The 23771-nt window shown below is 41.7% G+C and overlaps 1 protein-coding gene and 1 long non-coding RNA gene across 5 annotated transcripts in view; both read right to left on the bottom strand.

Moving 5' to 3' along the window:
* LOC123599061 overlaps positions 1-2779 on the bottom strand; it is a 36733-nt gene extending 33954 nt beyond the window's left edge. The window contains exon 1 of the long non-coding RNA XR_006712952.1: positions 688-2779. This is a non-coding gene — a long non-coding RNA (uncharacterized LOC123599061). The remainder of the gene's footprint in view (positions 1-687) is intronic.
* A 7828-nt stretch (positions 2780-10607) lies between these two features.
* The window catches only part of GAD1 (glutamate decarboxylase 1), a 42549-nt gene continuing 29385 nt past the window's right edge, over positions 10608-23771 (bottom strand). For all 4 annotated transcript variants that reach the window (XM_045480161.1, XM_045480163.1, XM_045480162.1 and 1 more), the window contains 6 exons: positions 22607-22671; positions 18422-18500; positions 17148-17297; positions 14666-14773; positions 13046-13135; positions 10608-12270 (listed from right to left, as the gene is read on the bottom strand). In XM_045480161.1, coding sequence (XP_045336117.1) covers positions 12097-12270; positions 13046-13135; positions 14666-14773; positions 17148-17297; positions 18422-18500; positions 22607-22671 — 666 coding nt within the window. In that variant the 3' untranslated portion in view covers positions 10608-12096. The remainder of the gene's footprint in view (positions 12271-13045; positions 13136-14665; positions 14774-17147; positions 17298-18421; positions 18501-22606; positions 22672-23771) is intronic.

The raw sequence follows: 23771 nt of genomic DNA, 5'->3' as shown, positions 1-23771 counted from the left end.
TCTCTCAGACTCCCCTGACCGGAGTAAGGCAAGAAGGCTGTTCTTTTATCTTAAGTCCCAAACGATTGCCAAACTAGCTTAATTTGCCACTGGGTTGTAATTGGAGCCTGCTGAGCACCAGTAACCCTCACCTCATTCCATTCCTTCCTTTCAGCTGATTTTCTCCAAGGCCCACAACTAAGCTTAGCCAAAGGTTTGTTTTTTTCTCTTTTCTTTTTCTTCTTTCTGTCTCTCTTATGTTTGTTCCATTTTAAATTTACTTTGGAAGGCAGCGCAGTGGCAGAAGAAAATGTCTACTATCCCTTCAGCAGGACTTACCTACAGGGACTATGGGGTGCCTGAGTACTGGTGCAGGCAATGAGCACACTGCCATTCAGCCTGTGAATTTGCTCCCACAAAGTAAAAACTGAAGCTACCCAGATAAAGGACATGGCTCCCTCCTGGTTGGAATTTTGTCTCTGGGTTCTTTATAGCAGCTTATTCTCTGTAACCCATTTTCCCAGGCCACATGTGTAAAAACAGGGTCACAGCATTACTAGCAAAACCCAGTATCTTTGGGGCTACCCCTATCTGTTATCAGAGGGAACTCCAGGCCTGCTCAAATTCTTCCTAGCTAGTTCTGAAAGCCCCCACACTCCCCCGAGTGCAGGTAGGGGTGCTGTCCTTCAGGTCCCAGGGGGAACTCACCATTTCCTCCAGCCAGACTGGGGTGCACTCTCCAGGTCTCCTTCCCTCTGTGGCTCTTGCTGTGATACACCAAAGGCCCAAGGAGGCGCTTGCCCAGTCAGCCTTGGCTTGGGATATGCTCTCCTGCATCTGCAGGCCATGGCCACTCCACTAAATCAGGAAAGGACCCTGATGCCGTGGCACATGGAGCCATTTCCTTGATTGGACCCCTTTTGCTCCTTCCTTCCAATGTGTAAGTGCTTAAGAATCTAGTGGAAGTTCTTTGACTTCATCTGCTCACAAAATGGTTGGGCCAGTTTCATGCCCTTTCCTTTGTTTTGGTTCTCCAAAGTCATTTGTGGAAACAGTCCTCTCTCCAGGGCTTTTTTCCCTTGTAGGAAAGGGTAGGGTAGCTTGCCTACTATCAGGGGGTAAGTAAGGTCCTTGGTGCTTAATCTGTTAGTAAATTCACTGTAAGCATTTTTGAACAATCCTAATTCAGCGGAGTAAAACGTGAAACTGTTCTGTTTGTCTTTCACTCTCTGGTCCCAATTGTTGAACCTCTTTTTTCTCACTATGCAATGGACACTTCAGCGACAGCTTACAAGCCATAACTGCCTCATCACTCTCGATTAGTAAATGACAGTCCAGCTTTTTTTTTTAAACACTAAAAAGATCACTCTTAATTGTCTTCTAAAAATAACCACTGTTTACAAGTTGGCATATTTTCTCCCAGAGACTTTATTTTACACGGTCATGTATTTTGAACTAGCGTTCACGACTGAGACACAGGGTAGTTTTAATACCCACAATGAACCCGCAGCAGGCGTCACTACTTCAGCAACCCCTCCACCTGCTTCTCTACACACCATACACTCGCACCCAAATCCAGAGCTGCTGCCGAGAGCGAGACTCCGCGGGGAAGTGCATGTCCCAACTCGGGCTGTGGCCCGCCTTACGCGCCGTTGGCGCATGCTCCGTGGCGATTTCTAGAACCTTCCACGCGGTCTCGCTGGGAACGCTATCCCTTGGGAGCACGACAGGGTCCTTCTGCGTACCCACCCCCGAGGCCAGGCCTGGTCCTCTCACACTCCCCTTGCCCCGATTCACCTCACCTCCCGGGCTTCAGAGGCTCATCAGGCAGCCCAGGTCCAGCTCTTCAGTCCACTTCCCGTCTCACCAGACTTTGTATGGGGAGGGACCTGACATGGCAGGGGCGGGACCGTGAGCCGAGTCACTCCTCTGGGATGCCTCCTCCCCCTCGACTGCCAGGCTCCATCTTCTCTGGGGGTGTTGGGCCCCAAAGCACAGCCCTGACAAAGTCCTTCTGTCCCCTCTGGGGAGGTGGTGGGGTCAGAAGTCTTGTTTGAGGCCACGGCTAGTGTTAGAAGGGCCACTTCTACCACCTCTGTGTAAGCTGTGAGCAGGGCGAGTGACTTCATGGTGTTCAGTTCTCTTTAGAACGCGGTCTTACTGCTTCTTGACTCTGTAGTTGGATCTAAACACGGATTGGGAGACAAATTGAAAAACCTCACTCAGAAGCCTACTACAGAGTACAAGACCATCCCTCATGCCTTCTTTCCTTTCCCTCAACACACACATGCTTTGAGGACCAGGAGCACAGGCAAAGTCTGAAACCACTCACCCAGCCACATCCTCCTGCCATTTGGTGTGCCTGTTGTTCCTCCGTTCATGCCTGCTGGAGTGACCCGAGGAGCATCCTGATGGCCAAGTAGTCCTGGCATTGGAGCAGAAGCACCTGCCGTGCTGGCAGCAGATAGCCCTGTCCATTTTCACCCTTTTCTCTTCCCTTGAGTCTTGAAATGTATTTATGACTGGGAAGAAATACCCTTGAAAGTTAACCAATTTGAAGCCATCATCACTAGAGTCTTTGTTGAAGCCAAACTTAATCCAATAATGTGAGATCCAGACATAAGACATGGCCTTTTCCCTGATATCCTCATGCGGATCCCATTCTGTTATGTGGCTACAAAGTCATGCCAGCTTATGTTGTAAATGACTCACAGTATATAGTGAAACAACTTCTCAGCACCTCCTCATCAGATTTCTGATAGTAGTTCTTAGGAATAATCAAAGGTCTCCCTCTTCAAAAATTAATAAGACATTTCTCTGTTGAATTTAAGAGTTCCGTTCATACCAAATTATTGTTCTTGGACCATTAACTGTCTCTTCTCCTCAGATGAAGTTTTTGTCAGGAGGTACCTTGGTCCCTAATCCACATTTAACTCATGGTGGATCCAACCCATAGATGGATGTCCCCAAGATGTCCGTGTCCTTATCCCTCAACTGTGGAATATGTTACCTTACATGGTAAAAGGGAGTTTGCAGATGCGATTAGATTATGGAGCTTGAGATGAGGAGATTATCCTGGGTTATTTAGGTGGGTCCAATGTAATCACAAGCATTCTGTAATGGAAAGAAGGAGGCAGGACAGTCAAAGATGAAGATGTGTGGCAGGGCCATGAGCCAAGGAATTCAGACAGCCTCTAAAAACTGAAAAAGGCAAGGAAACAGTCTCCCCTAGAGCATCCAGAAGGAATTCACCTCTACCTGCAGGATTGTAAGAACGTAAATTTATGTTGTTTTAAGTTACTACATTTGTAGTAGTTACAGCAAGAAGAGGAAACTAATATGGCCCTTTGGACAAACTCAGCCTTAGTCAAGAATCTTAGGGTGAACATAGGGTAGGCTTTCAAAGTGGGGCCCCCGTTCCATCTGTTATGTCAAGGCCAAGATTCCTTGGGCTTCTCACATGTTGCTTTACTCATGGAATCCTTATTGTCTGGGGCTTCATGATGTCACTTCAGGAATCTCCTCAGCCTGTCTAGGGTCAAGTGTCCATCCCTATGGTCCAGGGGATGGAATGCCCTGATATGCCATATCTCATATCTGAGCCAGGCGATCTCTGGAATCAGGGAATGGTCTCATCCCTTCAAATTACACTGTCAAAGGAAAATTAGAGTGATGTGATCAGAAAAAAAAAAAAAAAATAGAGGCCAGGCAAACATAAAACACAGATGTTGATTATGGAGGCTGAGGAAATCAGGAGACATTTTGAAAGTGGTTTTATTGGAATACTAAAGCAACCTTGTATTATAAGCCTTGTATTCTGCACCTCAAAATATAGGGAGATTCCTTTTGTTTCTTTACATCATTTGGTCAGATTAAAGGATTTTAAGATTCTTGCAGGTAAATCTGATGCATGTATCTGGCTTCCTGTATCTGTAAGAGATAACAGAGTCCCCATAATGCCTAGGAGCAGGGCCCCTTGATGTGACTGAAACATTTCCTGTCTAACAAAGTCCGCCTTATCTAATAGTTACCCTTTCCAGCTTCAAGCAGCAAATCACTTGGATCATGTGCTTTTAAGCCAGCCTCACAAATGATGTCCAGGAAGTAAAGTTAGCCCATTCTCAGACAGGGGCTATTAAAAGGCTTCAATAAAGAAAAGTTCAAATGCATGCAGATCAAGGAAAAAGAAAATTACCCAAATGGAAGGTCTGAGATGGAAGAAGGTATCATGCATAAATAGAGTGGTAAATATGTGTATATAACTAAGCAAAAATCTATCGAATAAAACTATTAATAATATACAGACTGTACTGTTAAAAAAGAGAGACCTAAGATACTAGCTAACAACGGCATATATATTGAGAGGATGATGATCAGAGTAAAAGTATTCAAATGCTCTTATATGATTCATGAGGAGTAAAATTATTAACTTTTCAAATGGTAATGTTGAGGGTAAGCAATAAAAAAACCCATAAAAACTGGGTAACTTATGAGCAGTTCTACTCTCATAAATAAATGACTCTATCAGATAGATAAGGAGAGATAGGAGCCTCTTTTAATTAAAATTTTTTTTAATGTTTATTCATTTATTTAGAGACTGAGAGAGGAAGGGGCAGAGAAAGCAGGAGAGAGGCCAAGCAGGCTCCACGAGTGTGGAGACTTACACGGGGCTTGATTCCATGACCCAGAGATCATGACCTGAACCAAAACCAAGAATCGGAGGCTTAATTGACTGAGCCACACAAGCCCCTGAAGCCGGAGCCTCTTTATATCCATTTTATATTACTTGTTCTACTTCACCAGGACACCATGGTGCTGTGACTCTGGGTGTTTGTTTTAATGTTTGGTTTTTTTCTTTTTGAAAGAGAGAGAGCAAGCACACACATATAAGCAGGGAGGGCCAGAGAGAGAGGGAAAGAGAGAATCCCAAGGAGGCTCCGTGTTGTCAGCAGGGAGCCTGATACGGGGCTTAAACCCACAAACTATGAGATCATGACCTGAGCCGAAATCAAGAGTTGAGGTCCAACTGACTGAGCCACCCACGCAGGCACCCCTCTGGGTGTTTTCTAACAACGTGACAAGGAAGACTTCTTCCTTCTTCATATCAAAGAGAGAATGATTTTGGGAGGGGAATAGTGGACCAAAAAAAAAAAAAAAACCAAAAAAACAAAAAACAATTTTCATTTGTGCTGTGAAATGTGAAAATAAAATTGTCAACTGTTTTAGTTTAAAAAAAAAAAAGACATGGAAAACAAATTGTTTATGAGTAATGCCACATTAATTAAACATTTATTTATTACAGAAACTCTTAGCAAACTAGGAATAAAAAGAAATGTCTTTAACCCAATAAAGGGCATCTATGAAAAAACCTAAAGGAAACAAAACGAATGGTGACCAATGAAAGCATTCCCTCTAATATCAGGATTAAGGCAAGGGTGCCCATTACCAACCCTTCTTTTCTGCTTTGTACTGTGTATCCTGGCCAGTGCAGCATATCAAGGAAAGGGGGTATAAGGATCAGAAAGGAATAAATAAAGATGTCATTATCCATAGATGGTATATTTCTCAATTTGGAAAACACTAAAAAACTAAAGTTATTTGAGTTTTAGCAAGCTTTCTGGATACAAAATCATTACCCTAAAGACAATTGCATTTTCATACATCAGCAACAATTAGTTAGAGAATGTAATTTTTAAAAAATGCCATTTTGGGGTGAAATAAACCAGGGGGTTAAGAATACACTTATCATTATGAGCACTGAGTAACATAAAATCATTAAGTCATATATTGTACACCTGAAACTAATATAATACTGTATGTTAATTATATTCCAACAAAAAAAAAAGATGCTATTTACAATAACAACACTATAAAGCACCTAGGAATAAATCTATCAAAAATCGTGCATGTCCATTGTAAAACTTCATTGAAAGACACTGAAGATGACCTAGTTAAATGGAGATATGTATTATGCTTATGGTTACTATATTCAATATTGAAAATATGCTGATGTTCTTCAAACTGATCCACAGATTCCATAAAATTCCAATAGGTTTTTTTTTTATGTGGGGGGGGGGATCTTGATGAATTGATTCTAAAATTATATGGAAATTTATATGAAAGAGTAAAGGGCTAATAATAGCTCTCACTCTTGAAGAAGAACCAGATACAAAAAAAAAATGAATAAATAAGTTCAAGACAAATTAAAGACTTAAATGTGAAATAAAATGATAATACTTAGAAGCCAATGAACATATGAAAATATCTTTGTGACTTTAGGTTAGGGAAGAATTTCTTAAGACACAAAAAATGCAGAAAATGTAAAGATAAGTACTGATGAATTCTACTACATTAAATTTAAGAACTTATGTATCTCAAAAAAGACCATTAATCAGATGAAAAGGCAAGCTCCAAATTAGGAGAAGCTATTTGCCAAACATATAACCAAAAAGAATTAGTTACTTGGAATGTATAAAGAACTTCTAAATATCATAAGAAAAAGACAAACAACTCAATTGAAAATTGACAAAGGGCATGATTTAGGCATTTCATAGAAGGGAGAACACAAATAATTCATAAAAATGTGAATAGATGCCTCATTTTTAATCAGGGTAAGACAGATACCACGAGATACTACTTCATACTCACCAGACTGGCAAAAATATTAAAGCGAATGATGGTGAGGTTATGGAAAAATGTGCACTTCTGGTTGATGCGCAACTTGGTATGACCACTCTGCTTTACTCAGTAAAGTTCAGCAATGTGAACCAGAAATTTCACTTCTTGGCATAAGCCTTAGAATTTTTTTTTTTTTAACATGTGCACCAGCCAACAAGTACAAGAATGCTCATAGCAACATTGGCCCTAAAGGCAGGAAACTGGAAAAAAATTCATATATCCGCCCCTGGTCAAATGGATAAACGAACTGCAGTATATTCATACAATAGAATAGTCATAAAAGTGGATGAATCCCAGCTGGAACCATCATCAAAGGTAAATCTCAACAACATGAAGCTACCATGTAAGGCTGTGTTTGCAAGCTGTGGCCATGGGTTCAGTAGGCACGGAAATTTATTCCATGCTCTATGTGCCAAGCTTTACACTAGCACAGGGATGCCTGTCCCTGAAGGGAGGAGCGGTGCCTTTTTAATTTCTTTAACTGTACAAAGACCCCCTATAGGTTAGCTCTGGTCCTACAAAATCATAATGTTGAATAGAAAGACAAATCATAGAATTACATATATTCTGTATTACTCTATTTCTATAAAGTACAAAACCCGGTAAAACTAAACAATAATGACTCATACATGTGGTAAAACTACATAGAAAAACAAGGGAGTGGTTAACATAAAATTCAGAATAGTGATTATTTCTGGGGTGCCTGGGTGGCTCAGTTGGTTAAGCATCCAACTTCGGCTCGGGTCACGATCTCACTGCTTGTGAGTTCAAGCCCCGCATTGGCTCTGTGCTGGCAGCTCAGAGCCTAGAACCTGCTTCAGATCCTATTTCCGTCTCTCTGCCCCTCCCCTGCTCGCTCTCTGTCTCTCTGTCTCTCTCAAATATAAAATTTAAAAAAAAAAAAAAACATTAAAAAAAAAAAGAATAGCAATTATTTCTCGGGAAAGAGGAAACATCCAGGTAAAAAGGGTTCATGATGGGTTGGACAGCTCTAAGGTACTGATAATGTTTTATTTCTTTGGCTGAGAAGTGGGTACTTAAGTATTCTGTTATTATTTATCCTTTACTTGCCTGTTTAAAAGAAAAGTAAAAACAAAAAACCACACAAAAACCCTCCTTATATATTCCACATACTGATTTTTTTAAGCTTATTTGAGAGAGAGAGAAAGGGAGAGAGTGCATGCATGTGTGGATCAGGAGCAGGGCGGAGGGGGAGGGAGAGAGAGAGAGAGAGAGAGAGAGAGAGAGAGAGAGAGAGAGAATCCCAAGTAGGTTCCATGCTCAGGGCAGAGCCTGAAGTGGAGCTCAACCCCATAAATCAGAAGATCATGACCTAAGCCAAAATCAAGAGTCAAATGCTCAGCAGACTGAGCCACACAGGGTCCCCCCACATACTGATTATAAATAAAAGGGACACCACCCAAGAGTACGGCATGGGGAGAAGGGCTCCCAACAAATGGTTTGGACAGGGTAGATTGTCAAGAGGGCCAGCGCTGAGCATGAGTCCTAAGCGGTCTCAGGAGGAAAGACCTTGACTTCATCAAAAGTGTTTCATAAAAAAGCAAATGAAAATCACAGCAAGATACCACTATTAGTTCAAAAACGTATGTCTATATAAAAACCTGCACACAAATGTTCCTAATAGTATCATTTACAATGACCAAGAAAGTGGAAATAACCCCAATGTCCATTAACTGATGAATAGATAAATAAAATGGAGTATAGGGGCACCTGGGTGGCTCAGGTGGTTAAGCATCCAACTTCGGCTCAGGGGCTCAGATCATGATCTCAGGGTTTAGGAGTTCGAGCCCTGCCTCAGGCTCTGCGAAGACGTTGCAGAGCCTGCTTGGGATTCTCTCACTTCCTGTCTTTCTGCTCCTCCCTTACTTGCGTGTGCTCTCTCTCTCTCTCAAAATACATAAATAAACTTAAAAAACATGTAGTATATTTCTACATGGAATATTATTCAGCTATGAAGGGAATGAAGTAGTGATAAATCTACAGCATGGATGAGCCTTGAAAACATGCTAAGTGAAGAAGTCAGTCACAAAAGACCACCTTCGTGTGATTTCATTTATATGAAGTGTCTAGAAAAGGCAAATCTGTAGACACAAAGTAGATTAGTGGTTTCCAGGGGCTAGAGGGAATATTTGTATGGGAATGAGGAATGACTGCTAATGGGTACAAGGCTTCTTTTTGGGATGATAGAAATGTTCTAAAATTGATTGTGATAATGGATGTAAGCTCTGGGAATATTCTACAAGCCAGGAAGTTATCACTTTAAAGGGGTGAATTATATGGTTATGTAAATTATATCTCAATAAAACCATAACCAAAAAAAAGAAAGACTAAAATTTGTCAAAATTTATAAGAACAACTGTCAGCGAAAATACAGAGCAACTGGAAAATTGGTACATTGCTGGTGAGAATGCCAAACAGTACAGCCACTTTGGAAAACAGTATAGCAGTTTCTTGTAAAGTTAAACACACCCTTACCATATGATCTAACAATTCTATATTGAGGCATTTACCCAAGTGAAACGAAAACCTACGTTCACACACAAGTCTGCATACTAACATTTAGAGCGACTTTATTTTAATCGTCCCAAAGTGCAAACAACCCAAATTTCCCTCTGTGAGGAAATGGATAAACACACTGGCACATCCATACAAATGGAACACTATGCAGGAATAAAAGGAATTAACAACTGATACAGACAAAACATGGATGGATTCAAATGCATTGTGTTAAGTGAAAGGAACCAGACTCAAAAGGCTACATATTATATGGTTCCATTTACATGATGGGAAAGGCAAAACCCTAGGGACAGAAAACAAACCAGAAGTTGCCAGGAATTAGGGATTGGGAGAGGTGGTGCGTACAAAGGGACGTGGGGAAATTTATTGTAGTGGTAGTTATGTGGCTGAATGGGTTTGTCAGAACTCGCAGAACACTATACACAGTACACTGTAAAGAACGAATTTTATTGTATCTTTGACTTTACCTTAATTTAAAAAAATCCCCATTCTACCCCCTCCCTACCTCATGGTCCCATGAGAAAAAAACTCTCATGGACCAGAGGCCCTGATGCTAGATGAGAATTTATCAGCTACCTAAAATTGTGCCTCTGTTACTTTAATCCCTCTGCCTCTAGGGGAAACGCAGCAGCTAGGGAGCAGAGATGAGCTGAAAGAGTAAAAAGAGAAGCTGACCTTATCTGAACACCAGCCCCTCTCCCCATGCCACTATGGGACTGCAGCCTAAAACGCTGTCAGGCCGAGGGAGGGTCCCTGTTGTATAAAAACGTGAAGTCTTACTACACTGAGCTGGACATTTGGTTGCTAAGATGAAACTGTTCTTATAACTGAGAGGCCAGCAAAGCTTTGGGATTGACCTGAATTCAAACAGGGGCGTGGAAAGAATCATACCACAGAGAGGATTTGAAGGAACAGTGGCAGATAGAATAAAGTGACTGTGATCATCTCCCCGTGGGACTCTGTTTACTACAACAGTTACATGTGAAGTCAGGATGCTCATTACAAAGGACTTTTATCTAACCCCTGTGTGTGCTGAATAGAGAACTCCTTGTATTCCAAATGAGTGAAATGGTATTATTATAGCTAAATAGAATGTTGTAGAAAATGGGCCCTATTTCCTAACAATCCAGCACCAAAACGTATTTCCTGAGAAAGTGAATTGGGCCCACTGCTCAAGCATAAGCAGCAGTGAGGCACGATTCTGTGATCTTAGAAGTATCCAGATACCACAGATGCCAAATGCTGTAAGACCCCTACTAGAAGGAAACTTTGTCTGCCACGCACTCTATTGTAACCCCGGTGCCTAGAATGGTGGCTGCGACAGAGGAAGAAAACATGTGTCGAATGACTGCATGAATGGAACTCCAAGATGCAAATAGGAAAAAGAGAAACAGGGATGGCTTTTCTTTCTCTAGGCTTGAATTGCAAATTTTATTTAATTACAGTCATAATGATTGTACAGATCAGGGTGTCGGGCACCTATGACAGTGGGTTGAGTCCCAATACCCTTAAGAAGGTTACTGACCGTCACCTAAAGTCAGCTGGTGGAAAGGGGATGGGCTGTGGTGACCCGTAACCATCACTGGAAAGCTCTGTGTATCAAACACAAACTAGGAGAAAATTTTGTTCCAATTCTCCATGGAGAATATTTTTATTTGTTTATATTCTTCTTGCATACTCTAAAACGCACAGTGTGAATTTCCTTTCCTCAAAAACAGTTGTGAGCCTGGTCAGTTTATCGGAGCTCTTCAGAAGGTCTTCGGAAACGTTGCCTTAGGTTTGAGCTAAGCGAGTCACAGAGATTGGTCATGAACTACTACAAAATTACAGGAGATCTAGTTATAATCCAACAGTTACTAGAAAAGCGTTGAGAACACCAGACACACAGCCAGACGGAGAGAGTAATAGAAGACCAGATGCTATTTAAGTAATGGGATTTCCGTATAGATGATTCTATGTACAGTATCAGAATTCTCTTACAGACAGTAAACTTAGGCTTCAATCATTATTTTAAGGGCACTCTAATATAAATACAAGTCTCACTAATTTTAATCTTTTTTCTTTGGCTCACAAATCCACGAAAATACCATAAACAGTTTTCTGAACTTACTGCATTAATATATAAATAAGATACATTACAAATGGGAAGAAAATACAAGATGCCTCTTTAACATGGTAAATCTCTGAATATAAATAAGCAATTATTTCATTTACCTACAATTTAAACAGTCATTGAAACCATTACATGTGTTCTTCCCCTACCCCCCAAAGGTCAGACAACAGAAATATACACAATCTCCACAAATTAGTCTCCAAAAATACAGCAACAGTACACCTGTAACAATGACTCTGCTACAATTTTCCCCTCACAGGATACTAATGGGGAGGGTGTGACTCTTGTCATCTAGTGGTACTTTGTCTCATCTGTCATCACTTTAGTTAGGAGAAACACTGACAACAAAGTCAACTCTCACCAACAGTATGTCCCTTGGTCCCTATGACACAACATGTTGAAAAACATCTTTCCCTGGGGTTGTTGGGCAAGCAGGTTTGCAGCATGTTTGGCCCCTCAGTAGCTGCTGAAGGTAAAGTTAATTCTCTTGGAGGGGGACACATGCTGTGATCTATCACCAAGCCACACTCACTATACATACATATACATATACAGAGAGAGGTATATATAACTGTACATATATACTGTGTTCCTAATGTGCAACTTTTTAAAAAGAACATTATTTCCTACATACTAGAACAAGCTGAAGTAATGTTTAAACAGTAGTCTTCAAGATATTATATTTTCCCTCAGTGAAATAGCCTATGTGTTTTGGCAATTTATAGAGGTTATTCTAGAATGCCAGAAGGAAAGGGGATTCCCATAAACTCATGTTCTATGGAGGGCAATTACAGATCCTGGCCCAGTCTTTCTATCTCCTCGATGAGGAAGTCAATATCAGACTGTGTAGCAGCTGGGTTCGAGATGACCATCCGGAAAAAGTTGGCCTTGTCCCCCTGGGGCTGGTAGCCAACCATGGTCGTGCCAGACTCCATCATCAGGGCTTTGATTTTGGGGGCCACCTTGTGACGGAAAACACGAAACCAAACTCAAGACCAATATTAACACAACTCTCTTAACAATGCAAACCATTTCCTAGTTGAAAAAAAGAGCAATATACGTTTTGCTATTTGCACTTGTACTGGTATAAAAGCAAATATTTTATATTCTAGTTTCTTCAGTGGTTAGTACCCAATGACTAAGTCTATCCTATCATAAATTCCCTCAGAAACTACTGTGTGACTGAATTTCAAAAGTCAGTCATAGAACAATGATAAAATAAAAAACAAAAACAAAAAACTCTTATGGGCTGCAACACAAATTAAGGCTTCTGAATAATCCAGAGCCCAGGATACTGCCTGGCACATAGATTATGCTCAATGAATATTCGTTAGATGAATAAAATATTATATAAATTAAGTATTAATACCAACAACTACAAATAATAAAATCGATATAGAAATCAACTGGAATGAAGCAATATTAGAGCAGACTTGAACTTAAAAGATATGTTAATAGACATAGTTTAATACAGAAGTTCCCAGGAATACGCATATCATTCGATTGCCCTGCATACCGCATCACCAAACTGAGACAGGGGTGCGTCCTTTAGAGGTTCCCGCTGTATCTGAATCACAGCAAGAGGACAATCCAGAGCCAAAAAGAATATAACAAGATGGCTCCCTACTACCCCAAGTCTTTATTTTTTATTTCTCTTCCATTAGAAGGACACATAAAGTGTTCTGACCAGCCAGAGAAATTGCAGAGGGTTAGATGAGACAAGAAAAGAGTCCATACCCTGTGTAGTTTTTCCCGTCGTTCAGGGCTATCTGGAATGCCCCTGAGGCTTTGTGGAATATACCAGAAACAGACATTTGTATGCTCAGGCTGCAGAAATTTTCACAAACAAAGAAACAAAACAGAAAACTATGAGAACTTGAAAGAAAGCTATTCCCAAACCCCTATGTACCCTTGGTGGAAGGTTCTCAGACCAAAAAAGAAAACAAAACAAAACAAAAAATCCCACACACATTAAAAAAAAAAAAAAAAAAAAAAAAAAAGGCTTCAAGTCCATTTTGAAAGCATTGTTATTTCTATACTAGGGAGAACAATACCTAGTTTGTCCAGTCATATCTGGCAAGAGAGCGGTTTCCCATAACCAATTTTCTAGATGACTATATTTACCACTTTTAAATATTGAACTGTTAAAAAATCATTACATTTGGGTAGTTTTTAAAGAGTATTATTCATCTTGCCATTTTGTAGTGCCTCATATATAGAAGATGCTGGACACAGTTTATTTTGATAGTGAATATTTTGTGAGTTTTATTATATTAATTCTGAATCTTTCGTTGATTAGTCAGTATTATCGTAATGAATATTAATACCAGCTCTAAACCATAAGACAGATCTCACTGAGATGCCTAGAACTGTTTAGTGTCTCTGTTCTAAGAACTCCTATCCTTTTAGAGTTCTTCTGTATTCTTGACATAATTTTTCAATTTCCTTCCTAGGCTGCTATTTGCTATCACTGTGCCTTCCTCTAACTGGCTTGAGACAGCACATTTGTCTCTAATCTGCTAGTAGAATGTTTAAAATAGTGTAAATGATCCAAGTGTGGTCCCATAGGTGAAATGCATGAGAACTGTATCATTAAGTTGAACTGCTCAGGGCTTTTTCGTCCTCGTCTGGTGACTCTCTAGTGTGTTCCTAATAGCTTAGGCTGCCTGACAAATAGACTAAGTTGAATGGAGGTGGTGTTATATTATAATGGGTTATGAGTGGATTTCCTTTTATTAAATACTGGCTCCTATTCCAACTTCCTTTATCCAACTGAGAGCTCCATTAGGGCAGAGACAATATCTGTTTTGGTCACTACTGTATAACCCAGTTCACGGCATAGGGCCTGGCACAAAGCAAGGATTCAGTCAATACCTGTATGACAAGGATCTTATTATGTGTAATGTGGATATGAACTCAGAGCAGAAGCAATTTTATCTTGCTCTCCTCATAATGAATCTATGTAAAGTAGAACTTCATTTTAGAACAAGTCTTAGAAGACAAGGATATACCCATCTTATAAGCTTCATGGAACTGAGAAATACTTATCACGAAGTTCAACACAATGATTGATAATACACACCCAGGAAAGATAAAGGATTCAAACATGCCAAGGAAAGACTTCTTGTCTGCAAAGGACTGGTCAAGAGCTGGACAATTTTAGAAAAGGCAAATGGCAAAAGTCATTCCAAAGCTATCAAAAGAAAAGTTCATAGACACAGAGGGAATTAAATGAAAAGTGCATAAAGACAAAAATTCAAAAGTAGCCTCCAGCAATGTGAGAAAATATGGCTTCAGGAGCATCCCTCATTAGATTTTCTGGAAATGCGGTGCATCTAGTCCATGATGACAACTTACCTCACCATCGAAAACCATCTCAAATTCTTCTCTGTTTTTAATCTTGGCATAGAGGTATTCAGCCAGCTCCAAGCATTTGTTGATCTGATTTTCAAATCCCACTGTGCCCTGGTTTAGAAAAAGAAAAGTCATGTTTGTTGGTGATGGGTTGTATTTTCCTGTGACAGGCGTTTGAGAAAGCTATGCTGACCTTATCTATTGAAAATACACGAGAGTATTCTTGGAGATGGTTAAAAAGAACTGCTTAATTAAATGAGTACAGTTTCTTCACAGCACTGCACCCAATAATATTAAGTGTGTCTATTCTCTTTTGAAGGCACTCTAGTCTCTGGGTAGTTATTGTCAATAGGGCTTTTAGCTTCCCTCTAGTTACTCACAGCCTGGATCTGAAGCCTGTTGCTAGTTTGCTTTGAGATCGTGGTACTCAAATTGTTGCCTATGGATTGAGGACAGTCCACAAACTGTAACTGGTGCAAGATAATGTAAGAACAGAAATTGAGGGGCGCCTGGGTGGCTCAGTTGGTTAAGCGTCTGACTCTTGATTTCAGTTCAGGTCATGATCTCACGGTTTGTGAGATCAAGCCCCGCTTCAGGTTTTGTGTTGACAGCATGGAGTCTTCTTGGGATTCATTCATTCATTCATTCATATCTCTCTCCCCCTCCCTCCCTCCCTTTCACTCACAGTCTCTCTCTCTCTCTCTCTCCCCCCTCCGCTGCCCCTCCCCCACTCACAGTCTCCCCCACAAAATAAATAAACTTAAAAAAAAGAAATTGAGATTAAGCAGTAAGAAACCTTAATATAATTTTGACAGAGTAATTTTATGTCTACTGAATCTAGTTTTAAAAATTGATGTTTAAGCCTTATATACTTTTTACTTTCATTTTTCTAGTAATTTATCTTTACTGTATCAGTCCATGATAGATTTAAAAAACCCAAACAACCGGTTCTTCACCACAAATGGTTTGAGAAATACTACTTTAGAACCCACCTTTCCCAGCAGTAAGTCCTAGCCAAGCATGTCCCCAAACTCCCTGGCAGGCTATCTTCCATATAACAGTATCATATCCCTTTTTGGTGATAGGCAGGCAAGCAGATGGGGAAGCCATTGGTCTCCGTACATGCCCTGAGATTCCAACAGCTCCAGTTATTGACAAACTGGTTGAGCATGAGTTTCAAAAACCAGCACGGCTGATTAATAACAGCGGCATGGGGGTTGTTGAGTGGGTCAGTGTTAACAAGGGGAGCAGACGTGCAAGGCTGGCTTGTGGATTGCTAATGGACCTGGGCAGAGTCCAACACAGGCAAAGCATGAGCCTCCCCAAGTAGTCACTGTTGAGTGTACACCTTGTCCAGTCTATTTTCCACTTGAGAAAGAAGCTTGCACCAGGGTCTCATCTCAGCAACCGATTCGCTATGAGCCGAACTCCCGGCAGACGGTTCAAGAGGTTATTGTCAGGCAAAATGAAGACACAAATTACTGATGTAAGCCACGTGGCCATTATATTTCTAAACGATAGGGCTCCTTCTCTTCTTGCAGTTCATGGCTATTTATATGCTTAAAATACCCATGATTACTTGGTGGTAGAAGTCATATTCAGACTATTTCTATATTAAGACAAAATGACTTAATGAGGGAAAAAAACTAATAATCCATTAAATCTTTCTACCGAAGAAACATTAGATGAGATGTATCACTGGAAAACTTCATTGTTTTGGTATTAGTAGACACAGTTTCAAGTGTGGAAATTATTAAAACTAATTTACAGTAGGTAAGTAAAAACAACAGTGGCAATAAAGAGATGTGAAATGAAAATTGCCTTTACTTGATTGCATAAAAATACTTTTGAAACAAATAGTCAAAATGGTAATCTCCCTCACCCAAATTTAGGGGGAAATTCCAATAGTTTGCTTTTTGTTCCTAGACACAGAAATGCAACTTGAAAAATTAATAAATGCAGACACAGCATGCCTTAGCCTAGCAGCAGGATTTCTCAGAATAAAATATGCATTTTCTAGAATAACATAAAAAGTACAAATAATGAGAAAGCCATTATTTAAATAGAACTAAAAACTGTCACATATAACCCATGATTCGAGTCCTCATAAGAAATTCAGGGTTCTGCATAGAATGACACAGTAATTTTATCTCTATCTCTTTCTCTACATCTGCACTAAATAATTTCAGCATCCCTAAGGATTGCAGTGGAAGTCCTTTTTTGGCATAATTTTTAGTTGTTATAAGAGGAAGTTACAAGAAAACTTCGTGTTAATTCAAACTGAGAACACAGAATGGAAGGAGGGAGAGTTTGACATAAGGGATAAAGTGATCTCATTCGCAAACAGAAAATACGGTTAACTCAATTATCTAGATATCGATTACACACATGTTAAATTATCTGTGATACACCTTTGCCTGTCTTTTGCCAGCCAGCCTGTGCAAATTGCATTTCTGCTCTCTTTCCTGAATTCACCCCTTCGTACCTTTGCTTTCCACATCAGCCAGAACTTGAAAATGTCCACGTGGCGGCCACACTGGATTGCCTTGTCCCCAGTGTCATAGGAGACATCATACTGTTTGTCTGGCTGGAAAAGGTATCCTGCACACATCTGATTGCATCCTTGGAGTATACCCTATCGTGCAAATCAAGACAAATTTGCATCATAGGTCAAGACATAGGACAAGTTTGTATTCATAGGTCAGAGACGTGGGTGGCTTTGGAACAGGGCTGGTAGGTAGGAAGGAGGGACTTGGGATCACCTGCAACTTTCTTTTAAAGTCTTTATGAGGCCTTGCATTTGTTCTGATGTCTTTCTTGAAAACCACCCTTGGAAAAACCTTTGCCCCTTTCTCTCTGTCACTCTGATTAGAAAATGATTTTTTTTTTGTCTCAGATGCTTACCACAAGGGACCCACCGTGCCTCTAAGAGGCATTTAGAAACGTGTGTGGGGTGTTTGGGGTTGTTTCCAAGACTGGGAAGTGCTATGGTGTTCAGTGGGTAAAGGTTGGGGATATAAACTTCCTGCAGGGAGTAGGACAGTCTCAAGCTATGAAGAATTTTCCTCCCCAAAAGTGCCCCTCCCACCCCAAAAGTCTTCTAGTCTTTTCCAGGATCTCCTGTGACGTTACCAGACACTCTATTAGGAAAGGAGTAAGAGCCTGGGCAGGTTCTGGCTCCTACAAACTGGAGACAGATTTTTGGAATGCCTCGTGTGCAAACATTTTACTGGAGCAACAGTGCTTTGAGAGCAGGGTCTTATTATTAGATGCTTAAAGAACTAACTCATTTAACAGAAGCTTTTTAGCCAACATTCCTAGTTGCCCTAAGTTGACATTTGCAGCTGTTGTTCCACCTAATTTACTTCAGCTCTTGGGAACACAAACTCATGCTAAGAACCTGCAGTAGGTTCCAGTGAGCCCTTTTTGTATTCACTGAGGTGAGAGTTTGCAGCTCACTTTTGTTTATACAAACGTGAAGGAACATGCAATGAAAAAGTGCCCTAATAGTTTCTGTCACTGACAGGGTCCTGAGTACTGAAGGGCAGGAAGGGCAGGAGACAACGGGAGGCACTAGTTGGCTGAAGGCTGAGAGACAAGGGCAGGAAGGAACAGCAATGGTTGTCTCAATGGTGCTGCCAGTCTTGTGTGTTCGTCAAGTACTGTCCAACAAATAAAAATAAAACAACAGTCCATGCTTTTCTTGTGCCTCGTAAAGGACATTCGGGCTGCCAGCTCATCTTTGGAGGGAGTACAGACCTTTTCCTTGACGAGGATGGCCGAGCACTGCAACAGCACGCCCATCATCTTGTGAGGGTTCCAGGTGACTGAGTTGGCCCTGCAAGAAGCACATGATACTTTGAGAAGAAGGTGCAGGAGTCAGCAAGAGGCAACCGTCCTCTTGAGGAAAACACCGCCCACCGCAACCAGAATCGGTATATGTTTTAGATGCCTAGTCCCCCAAACTGACTAATCAAGGAGTAAACAAATATTTTGCAGGCAGTCTTAGGGGCCTAAGTTGCAGACTGCCTCTTCTAAATCACTGCTGTTAACAATAACTAACATTTATGAAGAACATTTATTATGTGTCCTATTGTCCCGAGAGCTTTACAGGCATTCTATCACTATGGTATCATGGTTAAGGAGTCAGGCTTTGGAGCCAGACTGCCTGAGTCTGAATCCCGGCTCTGACATTTGCTAGTTTGGGCAAGTAACATAACTCCTCTGTGCCTCAGTTTTCTTATCTGTAAAATAAGAAGTTATCCTTAACAAAGGATAAACGAGCGAATAAATACAAAATTCTAAGAACCATTCCTGAAATATCTACTTCTCACACCAACCCTGTGATGCAGCGACTATTATCGCCTCCATTTTACATGGAGAAACCGGGCAGTGAAAAGGTGAAATACATCACCCAAAGCCGAATAGCTGGGAAGGGCTGGGGCTGAGAGTCAAACCCGGGGAGACGGACTGCAGAGCCCGTGCTCATAACTCTTCCACCAGCCTGCATCCCTCTGGGCAACAGACTGGCTTCTTTCTGCCTTCCCCTTCTTATTTACAAAATGGGCTGGTGATGCTGACCTAACTAACTACTTATAAGGTACTATGAAGAGCGACACTACTTATGAGGTACTATGAAGCAAGGAACGATCGGATCATTCTAGACTTTGAATACTTAGCAGCATTGTTGAAATGCCAAATGAGGATGATATTGCCAGTTTAGGCTGCAATGACAGCTCACCAAGCACAGTCTCCTAGCAACCACATCAGTCATTCAGACACAGTAAAATGGTTAAGGGGCACACTAGCTAGGACATTACAGAGACAACTAAGTGTAGTGTATGATGATTGAAACTTGGCTACCTTGCTTCAGTGGTTTACGGACTCCTTCCCAATGGCCCGGCCCACAGCCGGGCTCTGCACTTTAGTATCTGTGAAGGATGCTTTCCCCAGACATAGCAACTGACTCTGAATTCTATTGCCTCTGTTTCCCCTAGAGCTAAATCCTTGCTGTGAATTTTTAACCTCCTCATCTTGCTAAGGTCCTTTAGACGGAAAATAATTTAGTGGATATGTGACTATTGGGTGTTTCAAGAAGAAGTTAGGCCTGAAGTACTTTTCCCCTTTGTGCATAATAAGTTAACCTTTGTGAAAGAGACATGTGAAGAATTGTAAGAAAAGGTTACTAAATGTTTATTTCAGTAAAAATCATCAGTGTCGATCCGTATTTAAAAGAGTGGATTTAATCAATTAAAAAAATTTCTTTTAATGTTTATTTATTTTTGAAGGAGAGAGAGAGACAGAGCACGAGCTGGGGAAGAGCAGAGAGAGAAGGAGACACAGAATCCGAAGCAGGCTTCAGGCTCTGAGCTGTTAGCACAGAGCCTGACGCGGGGCTCAAACTCACAAACTGTGAGATCATGACTGGAGCCGAAGTCAGACACTTAACCAACTGAGCCACCCAGGTACTCCTAATGGATTTTTTCATAGCTATCATTCACTGATTCATTAAAAAACTCTATTTAGAGCTCATAAAATGTCTTAAATGGTTTTTTGAATGTCTTAGAGGTCTGAAGTAAATGATTCTTTGCTGTTACAAATGTGAAGTAATAAGATATGATATGGTTTCAATTTCCTTTAGAAGACACATACGCTTTAAAATGTTAGGGGGTGCCCAGACGGCTCAGTTGGCTGAGCATCCAACTCTTGATTTTGGCCCAGGTCATGATCTCACAGCCATGAGACCAAGCCCCCAAGACGGGTCTGCACCGAGTGTGGAGAGTGGGATTCTCTCTTCTTCCTCCCCAGGTCGGGTGCACGTGCTCTCTCAAAATAAATAAATAAACTAAGAATAAGTAAATAAATAAAATAAAATGTTAGAAAAGTCTGTGCAAAATGTTTAGGTTTTCCTTGACTCAAAGATGGAAAATGGAGATTGCCTGAGAAATCTAAGGCACAGTTGGACTCGTTCATCTACATTTAAAATTTTTTTTTTTTTCAACGTTTATTTTTATTTTTGGGACAGAGAGAGACAGAGCATGAACGGGGGAGGGGCAGAGAGAGAGGAAGACACAGAATCGGAAACAGGCTCCAGGCTCTGAGCCATCAGCCCAGAGCCCGATGCGGGGCTCGAACTCACGGACTGCGAGATCGTGACCTGGCTGAAGTCGGACGCTTAACCGACTGCGCCACCCAGGCGCCCCTCGTTCATCTACATTTAATATATCATCCTCCAGGTCACAGCGTCATAGAGTTATGCTTCAGAGAGCCAGTCCCACTCACCTTGACACTGGCCTTTCAAAACTGAACCAGAAGGGGAGAGGCACAGTAGAGGTAGCTAAAATTCAAGCCAGAGTCCTTACTGTGGGAGAAGCCGCTGGCATGCTTTCCCTACTGCCTGTCTACCTCTCCACCTTGGTCTGCTCTCACCTCTCCCACTTTGCTCCAGCCACACTGGCCTTTTTGGATGGTCCTCCAACTTGCCAAGAACAGTTGGACTTCACGGACTCTGCACTTGCCCTTCCGCCGCCTGGAATACTCTTTTATGTATCCTTGCTTCCTGTCTCCCTTTATCCTGGTATCCACTGAAATATCATGTCCTCAGGAAGGTTCTCTGACTACCCTGTCTCAAATTGCATACCTTGTCCTCACTGTTATCTAACCCCACTTTATTTTTCTTTCCTATGAGACAGACTAAATGTGTCTTCATTTATGAACATCTACCTTACTGGACAGTAAGCTTCAGGAAGATTTTAAATCTCTTAGTTGATAATGCCTTCTGGACCCTGCCTTATTTTTCTTATGTGTACCAGCTACACATTTTTTAGAAAAGTGCCACAGATGGCTGGACTGAGGCAGGGAACTGAGTGTTCACATCCATACCTGCCTGCCTCCTGACAGGTGCTCAGCAAATATTTGCTGAATGAATAAATGAATCAAGATGAGTTCATTTTGGATCAATACATTGGAGTCAGGTTAAAATCATATCTGGCTTATGACTGCATTCTCTCTGATCAGAAGCTTCTGTTCTTGACACAAAATGTGCCAGGTTAGCTATAGCATGTGAGCACAAGAGGCAGCCTTAATTATAGCTGGCGGGGCAGAGTCCTGGTTCCCCAATGTCCAGGTGGAGGTGTCCTGGCAGCAATGAGTATTTGGGGAAAAGCCCAGATGGGTCTTGATGCCTCCCTCCTCCTCTGGGAAATCTTCTTTGCCTCTTCAGCCACTGTAGGTGACAGGAGAGGGGACTGCCATTTCCAATGGATGCAAGATCCAAACATGCCAAAGGCTTTGACCACCAAGTGAAATCAGTAAACTGAGGAGAACGGGTAACAAAGTGGTGGGGGTGGGGGGGCGCTTCAGTTTGGGAGCTTCTGTAGAAATGGCTCAGATACTGGGCCAGGAAAAATAAAAAGTAGAACCAGTTAGAAAAAGAAAATCGTATTTGGCTTAGGACGACCCACTGAACTTAAACGGTGAACAAGAAAAGTAAATTCGTTAGATCCACTAAGTGTCTTACCCCTTTCCCAGCAGTGAATTTAATGAGACAAAAGAATGAAATGAATCAGTGCCCCTTTCTGTGCCCTTGGCAGCCTCTCATTTGGCCTCAAGATCCCTGCACTGCTTTGTTTCTCTTCCCTACCACATGGGCACCCAGAAATCACATCCACTGTAGTGCTTATCACATTGTGTATCAGTGTTTACATGTCTTTCTCTCTCTCATTTGTGAACTCAGGAGGACTCATTTGACTGGGAATCTTTTTTTTTTTTCTTTTTTCAGTGCCTAGCATATGATAATTGCTCAAATGAACGCCTACTGACCCGATGTGGGCTTAGTCAGACTGAAATAAGACATTGGGAATCGGGGTAGGGAACATCAGTGGACCAGGCAGCACAGCATGCTTGATGGCCTGAATGAAAGGTGGCCCGAGCTCAGGTCCTTACCTTTCTATGCCACTGAGTTTGTGGCGGTGCTTCCTGGACATAAGCAGCCCACCGCCCCAGGCAGCCTGTGAGGACAGAGACAGAAGAGGGAAGGGGAGCAGAGACGTTTAAGAATGCAAAAGCAATCACTCCACACTTCTAGTAAAATATGAGACAGAATGTAAATGGTGAAAAACGAAAGTCTGTTTGACAAAAGGAACCCACACTGACTGTTCAACCAGTGGCAGTTGTAATTATTTATCATTCGTCACTTCTTCAAAAGCTCCTTCAGGTTAACCTAAGAGCGGCTGTGTGACTGACACAGGTAAGTCGGGTCTGAGCCAATGGTGCCAAGACCCAAAGGCCCAAAGTGCTGTGGAAAGCCAGGGGCACTCCATGAGCCCCAGCACGGCTCCGGGTGTGACGCGAAGGACGGGAGGCTGCCATCCGATTCTCCCTGGGGTAGAATTCTAAGGGCTCCTGAAAAAATTCAGAAAGTAGCAGCTCTGCCAGGCTTGGAGGTCCCACAAGAGCGAGACATTTCTGCGGGCGCCCCGATGCAGGTTTACTGAGCATCCGGGGACACCATGGGACGTGAGCACAGCCTTTGTTAGTTATGTGCTCAAAGAACTGGGCAGATTACCCAATTGTCCAGTTGTGAGAAGTTATCTCCATAAGAGAATGGAGAGAGAAGAAGGGAAAAAATACACCCAGTCACACACGTGGAAAATGTGTGTGTTTCCGGCAAAATTGGGGACCGAATCTCTTACTTGAGAATACCGTCCTTACACTGCCTTATTTTTCCTACATGTAGCAGATACATGTTTGTTTTTAGAAAAGGGTCATAAATGGCTGGACTGGAAGCAGAGGGCGGAGAGTCCAGCTTCATGGCTACTTTCTATATACCGTATCTTGTATGTTTTTCCCTCTGAAACCAGCTATCTTCCATTCGGTAGCCATTTGTCTAGACAAAAGTTTGCTGGAAAGGTGGTGGGGGCTGTACCCTCACAAGAACCACAGAAGACAGCAGTGGGCCAGGGAGGAGCTGGATGAGTCCCAGGGGATGCACAGCTGTGCAGTGCAAACCTGGCGTGAATGGCCGACGGGGTGGGGGTGGGGGCTGCAGAAGGGCTGAACTAACGTGATGCGGAGAGAGGGCTGGCTGGAGCATTGGGAGCCACTTGTG

Source organism: Leopardus geoffroyi, chromosome C1, assembly GCF_018350155.1.
Source record: "Leopardus geoffroyi isolate Oge1 chromosome C1, O.geoffroyi_Oge1_pat1.0, whole genome shotgun sequence".
NCBI classification, from domain to species: Eukaryota; Metazoa; Chordata; class Mammalia; order Carnivora; family Felidae; genus Leopardus; species Leopardus geoffroyi.
Note: the sequence above shows the minus strand (reverse complement) of the source record. Positions and strands in the feature narration are given on the sequence as shown.